This window comes from Plasmodium inui, assembly GCF_000524495.1.
Source record: "Plasmodium inui San Antonio 1 unplaced genomic scaffold supercont1.34, whole genome shotgun sequence".
NCBI lineage: Eukaryota > Apicomplexa > Aconoidasida > Haemosporida > Plasmodiidae > Plasmodium > Plasmodium inui.
In genome coordinates, this window is record NW_008481868.1 from 128,053 (window position 1) to 139,550 (window position 11,498).

Consider the following 11,498-nt stretch of genomic DNA (forward strand, 5'->3'; position numbering starts at 1 on the left):
GTCACCCACGAAATGTTCCTTCCGGACATCCTCCGTGTCGACATTCCAGAAGGGGCCACATGCACCTCTCGCACGCGCATAGAGTCATATGCATGGGCAGAGGATGCAAATTGAAGACGCAAAAACAGAAGAGTCTCTCCCCCTTGGTCATTTAAAAAAAAAAAAAAAAAAAAAAAAACTACAAAGCTGGAGCACTCCAACGGTTCTTCACTTCGAATTATTTAAATGAGTGGTGAGCCAATCGAATCCCTCGTAGAGTCCGTCGCCTCTCGTTGCGCATGTGGATTGAATGAACCTGCAAGGGGGGGAAAAGGGTACGCAGGTTAGCAATGCGTCGGTAAGCAATACATTTCTAAGGAATGCATTGGTCTGCTGTAGGGTCCGTTTGGGTGGCGTCTCGGCCGGCTTCACGCGTGGTTGCAAGGGCGCCTCCTGGAACCATTACACATAGGACGAGTCAACTTTCTCACGCACCAGTTTCTCTCCCTGATCGTGTTGAGGTGCAGCTTCTCCGTCACTTCGGCTGCAGACATGGCATTAGGAAGATCCTGCTTGTTCGCAAACACCAGGATTATGGCGTCCTTTAGCTCTTCCTCGTTTATCATCCTGTGTAGTTCTTCCCTCGCTGCGGGGGTGGGAAGTGAAAGGAGGGGAGAAGGAGGGGATGAAAGAACTCCACACAAAAGGGGTGAATGGATTGGGCCCAGCTCGGCGAGACACACATCTGCACGCGATTTGGTGTGCCTTCTCCGCCGCTCCCCATGGCATCGTTCTCCCAAACTTACCGTCGTCAATTCTCTCCCGATCATTGCTGTCCACGACGAAGATTAACCCATCTGTATTGGAATAGTAGTGTCTCCACAAGGGTCTTATCTGCACAGGGGAAAAAAAGACAGTCACCATGGATATGAAGACAGACGATTTTAACTTCGTCCATGCACACACAGTTGTGGCTTGGCGACAAACCGAACAAGGGGGAGCATACGACCCCAGTCTCATTTCCCTCCAAATGTACCTTATCCTGTCCTCCGACGTCCCACACCGTGAAGGAGATGTTCCGAAATTCCACTGTTTCGACGTTGAAACCTGGGAGAGGGGGAGGTGGATAAACCGATGTGATAATCGAATGGAGTAAATGGAAGAGGGTACAAGTAGCCACAGAACGGAGCAATGCACGGAGATGAGAGCCAAGTTAGTGGCCCAGCTTGCCGCCCTGGTCGTTGCCGCCTCTACCCACTGGGCAGTGCCACCCTACCTATCGTCGGAATGGTGGTGACGACCTCGCCCAACTTGACTTTGTACAAAATGGTGGTCTTCCCCGCTGCGTCCAACCCCACCATCAAAATTCGAACGTCCTTTTTCTGAAAGAGGCGATTAAATAATCTGCTAACGAACAGCCCCATATTGTCTGCAAAAGGGAAGAGTGGAAGAAACTGAATGGAGATGCAGCAGCTACGTTTCGCTCCCTCCTCGGCAGCAATAACACATGGTCCATTGGTCCACGTGGGAAGATTAAGCAGATAGTACGAAGCGATTGGGACAATACCTCCTACCCCTTGCACATACAACTCAAAGAGATGTTACGCATGATCGACGCGCAAGTCCGGATATAGCTTCGAGCCCTTACCTGGTTAATGGCACAAGCGCTTCTCTATCCAGTGATGATTATGAGCTACTACCTTCAAAGAGGAGGGCTTCACTAACCGTTCGGCTAATTTACTCATATAATCTGTGAACGTCACGCGAGGTGTAAAGAAAAAAAAAAAAAAACAAAAAAAAAAGGAAAGAATACAGAACTACACGGGCTGAATGCACAAGGGGTAACAATGGAGTGAATCAATCCAGTCAATCGCTCGTTGGTCCCCTCCGGCGATAGTCAGTTAATAGTCCTGTTGATCGTTCGTTCGTTTCGTTCCTCCGCTCAAGGATACGCATGGATGAGGAGTTTACTCACGTGCATAACAGGATGCATACGGATGGCACAAGAGAGTAAATTGGAAACGTCTGCGGGAGGCAATTCTTCCAATGCGTTTGGCTGAACAAAAAGAAAAAAAAAAAAAAAGAGGGACAAAGTGCCAATAGAGTGTGCCGTGTATATATATATGCCCATAAAACACTACGCTGTGTCACTCACTCAAGCGAGTCGGTCACTCTTACTCGGGCGCGCCGCTCACCCGAGCAGTTAATTGCGTGTCCGCAGGAGTGCCGTTTAGCGCTGGAGTCCCCTCGCTCCGCATCCACCCGCGCGTGGCGCCTAACGCATGGCACACAGCACATGACGTATGCATAACACTTTATACGTGCGCAACGCTTTTGTAACTCATGTGAGGATGCTTGCGGCGGGAAGAAGTGCTGTTCGCCCTCTCCTGCGATTACCTGTGTTTACCCACGGGATGGCAATAAGGTGTTGATGACGACAATGGTGAGCGGCGACTGGTGAATAGCACGAATGGCACTGGTCACGATACGGCGACGCAATGGGCCAGGGGTGGAAGAAGAAGCAGAGGATTTATTTTCGTAATTTTTTCTTTCCCTCCTAGCAACGAAACTTCGCCGAGTTTTTTTCCTGCGAACATACCCGTACCAGGGTGTGCTGCGTGTGCCGGGGGAGGGCGATGAAAAAAAAAAGAAAAAACAGGCCACAGAAAATGGGCACAGGAAAAGAAGCAAAAAAATAAGTATAAGAAGGGCGAGGATGACAACAAAATGGCTTAACGGATGACAAACCGAATGACCAACGGAATGATCAGGCCTGTGTCGTATGGCCGCTTGGGGGGGAAAGACGAAATTGAAAGGAAGATCGCCGTTACGTAAACTAAACGCGTCGCACAAGTGAAGTAACAGGCTTCCGATTTTCGCCCCTCTGTATTTGTTGCCTACTCACTTGTGTACGCATTGGGGGGGACATAACTTTTCTTTTCTTTTTTTTCCACCCCTGTGTTACCTTTCTTGTGTTAACGTCACTGTTCAGGCTGATTAAGAAGGGCACACGTTTGGGCCTGTTGTTCATATGAGGGGGATACAGGTATAAAGAGAATTTTTCTTTTTTTTTTTTATTTTCCGCTACTTCTTCGATCATCACATGCGTTGCAATAGTGTGCAAAGAGGCATGTGCGTTGGCATACCATCCGAAGTGATGGGTGGAGAGAGGGGCAAACAAACCAGGAGGTTCAATCCCCGCGCCCCATTGTAACACCGCAGGCGTGTGTACACAGTTGCACCTACGCAACACACATGTGTATCCGCGTAAGACACCCACTTCCCCTTCAGTCACAGAAAGGAACTCTCCCCAGGGATGGTGCAAATATGCCTGAACATGTGCAAGCAAGAAATATACAATAGGAAGGAGTGGTACGATCTGTTCCACTTATGACTGCACAGTTAAAAGGTACAGAAGCGGATGCAGTTCTCGTCACAGTAGGGGGAACCCCCTGGAAGGAGCCCATCAGTGCTGAGATAATCTGCTGGACGTACCTTTTTGTAGTGGGGCATGAGTCGGCATAAGTGTCCCTAGCGCAGAGGTGTGTGTGTATTTATATGTGTATATGCGGATCCGTGGATTGCTCGAAAGGTTTATGCGAATGGCACAGAGGAGGGTGACGGGAGGGAGTTGCCTTCGCCGATCGCCCAACCCCCCTTGGAAGAAACGAAAGATGTGTTGCGGCGACTACCGCAAAGAGTTCGCATTTGACATGAAAAAAAAAGAAGCGAGACGCAGTGCAGCAAAGGGCATGCAACAAGGGGCGGTGCTGCAGAAGGCAGTTAGTCCACTTGAGGCATCCATCCGTGGACGACGTGGCAAGTCAACCCTGATTCGTGCGGCAGCTAAAAATTGTAACGGCGATTCTCCTTCATCTTCCGCTGCTCACGGAGCATAATGAGGTGTTCCTCGTGGATGACATCTCTGAAGTCGGCGATGCCTAAGGATGTCAGGGGGAAACGGTGTTATTGGGTCAGTGGATGAGTACATAAGTGGCCCATTTAGCGATTGGCAAATGGGCTACTGGCGAGTGGCATCGATGTGTAACGCGCAGATGCAGCCTTACCCTCCTCAAACGCCTTGATAACCGCCAGGCGAGTAGGAACGTGCACATTCTGGTGAACCATCTTCCGAAGCTCTTTGTTCTCCGGAGTAAGTGCACAGAGGTTCTCCCATTCCAGGTTCACATCGTACACATAGAAGTTGTATTTGTCGTTAAAAACACATTCGGTCATAATTTCCATCATCATGTCCTCATCGTAACGGGGAAACAAACCTGGGGCACACTCTCCTCCGTACTTCTCCTGCAGCATTTTGTTCTCCTTTAGTATTTTACACTTAGTCCAAAAAGGGGGTGGCAATCTGTACTGTAATGTCCTCCCCCTGGCGTGGAAAATCTTTATCTGGGTATGTATATTGGCTTGTAGGAAGATTTCAAACAAAGGCATCTTGACGTCCAACTTGAGATTCACTATCTGCACTTTGTTTTCAAACTTCTCCTTTACCTTGTTAGTTAGACTCTCCATTTTGTCCTTGTCTCCCTCCATCAGTTTGCAGTAGGGGCCTGCGGTGGTGAGGAAGCGGCGATGAACAATCTGTGGTAAGCAACCGATGCTGTCACACGATCGAAGTGATGTGTTCCTGCTGATGGTGCCAGCCCCAGTGTGCACGACCAGAGCCGCAGAGGATCTGGCAAACCTCGCCCCGTAGACCAAGTAGGCCCTGTTCGCTAAATGGGCTAACCCAGCTTGGGCGTCACGAAGTACAGAACGTTCTTCTGTTTGTTCTTCTGGGCCTCATAGTTGCAGTGGTTGATCAGCCGCGTTTGTCGCATGATTTCTAGCACCTTTTGCCTGCTCTCGTGCGTGAGCGTGTAGTCGTCCGCGCTTCGATGCTCGTCTTCCTCCTTGTTTCTAATCTCCTCCTTCATCAGGAGCTCCTCCCACGTCTCCACGGGGGGCAGCGGCGGGATGTAGCTGCGGGGAAGCAATGGTAAAGAGGCGAAGCAGTGCCAAAGCGGTGATGAAGCTACGAAATGGAGAGAAAGCTACTACGTGGAGACAGAGCGTCGCTATGGCGCCTTCGTCATGGCGGCCTCTCCTTCCTCCGCGCCACAACAGAACCACTTCGCCCGCAGGGACTTACTCATCCGTGAAGTATTTATAATCATCGAGTTCCTCCGTGGAATTCAAAGCGCTGATCCGTCTCTGGAAGGCCCTGGCAACCCTAGGGTCTGGGACGTTTTTCCTACCTCCCCAGGGGTGAACTGAAAATTGGAAACCCCTCTGTAACGTGAAGCTGCGAACGCAGGGCGCCTTCACTGTCAACACAAAAGGTAAGAGCAACCACAGGAGCTGACGTACAGCTCGCCGCGGCGAGGGCATCTTCGAGGCTTCACATTTGTGGCTCCGTAACATTCGTTCAAACGGGGGGTGGGCACAGAGGTCTTTGCACACATGGTAATTCAGCCGAGAGGAGAAGTTTGCTTTGTTCGCCGCGAGCAGTGACAAGCATCGTTGTAATTACGATGCGTGGGGGCCTCCTATTCTTACGTACAGGGCTAACAGGGTGCACACCTTTTCGCCAACGCCAGAATGGGCAGAAGAACAAGAACAAAAAAAAAGAGAAAAAAAACAGAAGAAAAAAAAAAAATTTACTCCACTCTGGTGTAGGGCATACCACGTGGAACTTGCCCAAAGGAACGGAATTTTTCTTTCCTTTCTTTTTTTTTCTTATGCCACATTTTCCAAACCTCTGCAATTTTGGTGTTAACTTCTTTTGTTAATTAAAAAGCGATACATGTTTATTCGTGCCAATATGCCCGCGTGGGGCGGAGTGAAGGGCACGTGTACACATGATGGCGGAGGCTGCTTAGCAACGCCGTCGCGAATTGGCAAATGAGGCGCTGCAAAAATGTGGGCATGCGAGCGGCGGCGAGTAGCGGAACGGAATGGAGAGCTGCTATGAAGGAGCGGCGAGTGGCCCGGTAATGTTGACTAGGGTTTCGTAGAGTCGGCTCACCACTAACTGCTCATGACACACCGCTAATCGCTAACCGCTCACCCGTCACCGCTGGGTTCCGAGGCGGCACTGCACGAGCGCGTCCCTCAAGTAGTCACAACCGTTCTGTTGGAACAAATCCGCGACGATGGTGCGGAAGTCGAACGAGGACGAGCCCTCCACGTCATTGAAGAGGAAAAGAAAGTGCTTCACACTGTCCAGCTGGAGCAACTCCTCTAAGGAAGTGCCACCACTCTCCTTCAGTCTATACACCTTCGCTTGCAGGGAGAAGTAACTCTTGCAGATTTTAATAAACGTAGACGGCATCACATGTAGGTAAGAAGTTAATTCTTGCGAGTCATTCTTCACAAAGAGGTTCATGTCTCCAGTGTACACTTCGACGGAGTCATTATAAAGGTCCCCCCAATGGGAAGCATCCCCTCCTCGCCCCCCAGCAGTATGCTCTTCGTACCGCTTCAACAAATTGGCATTATTAAGGACCTGCCCTCCATCATTCTTCCCCTTCTGCTGGAGAGTCAATATTGGCGGCTTGAACAGGAGGAAGGATCGCAGAACAATTTTCAACATCCCGAGGTAAATCAAAAAGTGAGAAGACTCAAAAGGGAGCAACATAATCGATTCGGATATATCGACAAAGAAATTTAAGGACCGCTTGACAATGTTACAGTCGTAACTGTGAAGAAGTAACTCTAACGTTAGAAGTAACGTGTTTAATGTCTCATTCTTGTCGTCCCGATAAAAACGACAGAAGAAGGATATATCGTCTCGATTATTCTTAAATTCGTTTGGAACGGTATAGACATTTCTGCATGTTTTTAAAAAAGTAAAGATGTACTGTTTGGTATGATACAATAGGTCTCCATACATGACGTATTCCTCTTCTCGTATCTCCACTTGTCCGTTGAGCTGCTCATTAACCATCTGGATGTGTTCCAGGTTAGCCTTCAGATAGTTGCACTGCTTCGATACAAATTGTGCAAAGATCTGTTCGCACCAATTCGCCGCTAACTCTTTTAGGCCTCGCTCTCCAATTTGCTGCTTTAGCTTCTCGCTGAGACATAGGTACACCTGCTGCACGTTCTGGGCCATGAAGTGGTAGGGGCCGTATTCAAATGCGGGGGAGAGCACTTCCAGGAACAGCTTCCCGGTGTCATTATAGAGAAAGAGATACCCCTCGATGATGAACCGCTTCACAACGGTGCACACGTTTTCGTGCAGCGACTTCATCGTCAGGCTGAACTTCTTGCAGCTTTCTTTTGTGTGGGGTGCCCCCCTACTGCTGCTCATGCCTCGAACCAGGCCAATGTCACTAACCCTGCTTCTCCCCCTCTGCTGGCACAAACTTGCCATCTCGCGCTCCCTCACGCTCAGGTGGAAGTAACTCACCTCCGCGCAAAGCATGGGGTGTTTCTCGAATGACGGGCAGCTCCTCAGCATCTCGTTCAGCCCAGGGTACACAAACATCACCCTCGTGAATAGCTCCATGCTGATCTGCAGGAAGGGATTATTCGAAAGAAGTCGAACGTTCTCTTGGATGGCCCTGGCATTCCCATCCACGTCGCTAACTCGGTCAACGCCGCCATCCCCACCAACGCCGCTAACTCGTCGAAGACGCGACTCCACCTTGGGGAGCGAAAACACGCAAAAGTACGTCTGCGCAACCTTCAGCACTTCGAAAAGCGTATGGCCGATCTGGAGCTTCCTCTCGTCCCCGAAGAGAAACTCGTAAAGGCTCTCAAAAGATTGCCCAGTTTTAGTAACATCGCCGAGGAACACGAATAGTTCCTCCATGACCATCCTCAAGTAGGAAGTTATCTCCTTGCCACTCAAATCGTCCACTTTTAAGACAGATATGAGGGTCAGTAGGAAGACGCAAAGCTCTTTGTTACACTTGAATGCACTGCTGTTTTTCTTAAACTCGAAAAACGTATTCAGCATCTTCTCCAACATATCGTTCGTCACTAGTTGCTTCAAATTCGAGATGATTGAGGTGAAGATGGCAAAGTAGTTTTTCTTTAGCTCCACGGAGGTGTTGGGGTCGGCCGGCCCGGCTACGTCCCCTGTGGAGGTGGTCACTTGTGTGCCTTCTTCTTGAACGATATTCCGCAGCAGATTCTCCATCATGTATAAGGCGATCTGCTTATTATAGTGCAGCAGGTAGGTGCTCTCGGAGAGGAATTGCAGCCTCTTCACCTCGAAGAGGAGGAAGCTGGGCGACACTTTGCACATGTCAGTGAAGTCTCCATTCAGAATCTCCTTATAGCAACTCAACAAATTGTTAATGCAGTCTGGGCTAATTTCGTAGTATGGAGACCCCCCATACTTCTGAATGCAATTTATTATATGTATCTGCAGGTCCACTTTCTCCTTTCGCTTTTTTAACTCCTCTATGATGTCTTCTCCCGAATTGGAGCCCTCCCAGTTCGTGTCTACTCCCTTCGAACTCACCACCTGCTGCATTTTCCTCTTCATCTCTCTCGCTTCTGAGCCACTTCCCCTGATGATGTTGTTCGAGAGGGAATCCCTCAAGTGTATAATTCGTTGGAAGTAGGCCTCCTTCTCTCCAGGGGGGAGGAGCTGAAATGAGATGACCTCCTCGTTCACCTCCATATCTCCACCAGTTACCACCGCTTTGCACTCCCTCAGTGTGTTAAGAAAAAAAACCAGCAAATCACAGTACACACGGAGCAGCACATACACGAAGTAGTCCTTCACTTTCATCGATTCACTGCACAAATTCTCCGCGGTAATGTTTTTGAAAAATCGGAAAAAATCACAAAACACCTCCACCATGATGGAGAAGACCTCGTGGTTCAGTCCCACCAGGACGCGAAACAGGGCCAGAATCTTTTGCTTCAGCTGATTCTTCGTCTTATCACTTCGTCCACCTTCTTTCGAAGTAGTGACGTTAGCCTCCTCCGTTTCATCTCCCCCCATAGTGTCCTCTCTCATGTATCGGAAGTACGTCTCAAACCACTCCTCATTGTATTCATTAATAAAGTTGCTAAAAAAATTTATCATCATCTTCTTGTTCAACCCGTTCTGAGGTGAGTACAAAGGTATCTTCATAAAACGGACGAACATGAAGAGGAAGAGTTTCTTCAGGTCTTCCTTATTTAGAACAAACTGTGTGCCATGATGGAACATCTTCTCATTGCTTTGATCCAACATACTTTCTCTGTCAACCTTTCGTATGTTATATGGTTGGCTAGCTAATTCACTTTCTCTGTTCTTAATGTAGATGAGCTCTCTATTGTGATCGAATACATTCTTGCAAATAGTCAGTACGTTGGCTAGAATGTTCACATCCGGGTGATATACATTTTTGAAGACATTAATTATGTACATGTGCAGGCATTTTTGCTTGTTCTCCTTCTCGTGGAGATAATTTGAAATGGGAATAGAGGACAGTTTCAGGATCATTCGTATGTAGACATTCTGATAGGAGTAGCTCGTTACATCGAATATGTTAAGGTTTATGTTAAAGTAGCTTTCAAGAAATTGCATCAATTGGCTTTCATCTAACTGGATAAAGGTCTTACTATTTATCTTCGAGATATACTCAATAATGTTGAGAAAGATGAGGAGGAGATGTTCTTCCAGGTCCAGTTTTGCCAGGAAGGAGTGCACGCTGGGAGGCACACAGCTGAGTTCTCTCACGGAGAGGTAGCTATTGTACAACACAGTGAAGTCGTTCAGAGGCAGGGGATGGTCATCGTCCGGTGCTTCAGTGCGGCCTGCCACAGCATTCCCCACTCCGCTTCCCCCCCCCGCGAACCGCAGAAACAGCAAGTTCAACAGAAACTTCAGCGGGGAGTTGCTGCCCCCCCGTTGGTTAAAGAACAAATGCGCGGGGAAGAAGAAGGACAGCTCCTTCACACATTCGATGAGCAATTGGAATTGTCCGCTCTTCCTACAGCTCAGGCTGTCATAAAAGCAAATGGAAAGAAACTCAAACAACTCGTTCGCCTCGTTTATTATCAGTCCCCTGAGAACGTTTATCTGCTGCTTGTTCTGCACATTGCTGCTTCTCTCGTTGCTGATGGTGTAGAATACCTCCCTCATGAAGTTCAGGCAGATGTGCACCACGGTGGAGAAGTATCCACCATCGGTGCCATCGCGGCCACCGATGATCCCACCGCCGCTTCCACTGCTCCCCCCCCCGGGCGAAGACAGCCTTCGAGTCAGAAACTCCCTCACGAAGAAGACAAAAAAGTTGTACAGATACCTAAAGTAAAAGTACTCATTGTGCAGACAGAGGATGCTAAAAATCTGGGCAAACTTATTCTTCGTGGAATGAATATAAAATCGGATCAAGTAATTGTCCCTCTCACTGAAGTAGTCGCCCATGAGTAAGTTACTCGGGTTCAGAAAAACATAAGAGAATCTCTTCTTCACCGCTTCTACTGACTTCTCCTTCATGTGTAGTGTGTTCCCATCCAGCTCATGATTAAAGTTTAGGGGCAGAGAAAAGAGAATATTAATAAAGCTGTTTCTGATGCTAACTTTACTCTCCTGTGGGTACACATGGTAGTGGTTTGCCAACAACCTGTTCATGTAACAGAAGGAGAGGAACACCAGATGGTCTTTGAAGAGGCTTAACGTCTTGTCCTTCTCAATCAGGTCTGAATATACCAGATAGAAGGCGCTGTAAAATTCCGAGCAGTCTTTATTTCTGCACTCGTTTAGGTAAGTCACGCTCCCTACTTCATTCTTGAAGGACTTAATCAAAATTTCGCTCAGCTGTTTGCTCTTCTCCAGGATGCTCCCCGCAGCTTCCATCGTGTTATAGCGGGGATAGCGGTGATAACGGCGATAGCAGCGGTGTGCTCACTCCCTCGTGCGGTTTCGCGCCCCCTTCCTGGTAGCTCCTCTTCAGAGGTAAAACTGATGCAAAGGAGGAAAAGAAAATATGTGAACAAGTCAGGCAGAAATAAGGGTGCACTCCTGGAGCAGGGAAATCTTTGCCCACGCGGAAGAAGCAACCATCCCGCAGCCACTTCGCCGTATGCTGTTCCTGTATGTCCTTCCCTCCCCCTATCTTCTTATTTGTATCTTAACAGCGTAAAAAGAAAAAAATAAAACAAAAAAATAGAGTACAAAAATGAAGTAAAAAAGTGGAGTAAAAAAATAAAAAGGGCAACGTCTCCCCGTCTGCTCTAGGCAGTATGTCCCCAAGTAGCCAATTTCGGCCACACCATGTACAAGGCATGCAATGCAGCTCCCTCCGCGCGAGTAGGGCGCCTCTCTCAATTAACGAAAATCGTCGTGGGAAAGTTTACCATCCGCCGCTGTCGTGTTCTCAAGTGCACGACGCGCATACCTTCGCGGTACAAAGCAGAAGCAGAAGCCTTTTGCTTAATCATAAGGAGTAAGCATTTTGCCAACGCGACCTCTCCCTCCTGTGTGCACTCTCTGCTTTACAGACTCGTTTCCTCGGATGGACGAACGATGAGCCCGCTTCCCCCTTTAAAATACTTCCTTTTTTTTTCTCTCT

The 11,498-nt window shown here is 48.5% G+C and overlaps 2 protein-coding genes across 2 annotated transcripts; both read right to left on the minus strand.

The window, feature by feature from the left end:
• Positions 1-207: 207 nt before the first annotated feature.
• Positions 208-1,403, minus strand: C922_05025 (ADP-ribosylation factor 1; the record flags this gene model as incomplete). Its single annotated transcript, XM_008820598.1, has 5 exons — positions 208-295; positions 475-625; positions 786-873; positions 1,016-1,086; positions 1,256-1,403. 5 exons carry the CDS (start codon positions 1,401-1,403, stop codon positions 208-210), a joined length of 546 nt encoding a protein of 181 aa, XP_008818820.1.
• Positions 1,404-3,825: 2,422 nt separating this feature from the next.
• Positions 3,826-10,783, minus strand: C922_05026 (hypothetical protein; the record flags this gene model as incomplete). The annotated part of the gene is made up of 5 exons (XM_008820599.1): positions 3,826-3,920; positions 4,047-4,544; positions 4,724-4,956; positions 5,126-5,227; positions 6,051-10,783. 5 exons carry the CDS (start codon positions 10,781-10,783, stop codon positions 3,826-3,828), a joined length of 5,661 nt encoding a protein of 1,886 aa, XP_008818821.1.
• Between the last annotated feature and the right edge of the window lie 715 nt (positions 10,784-11,498).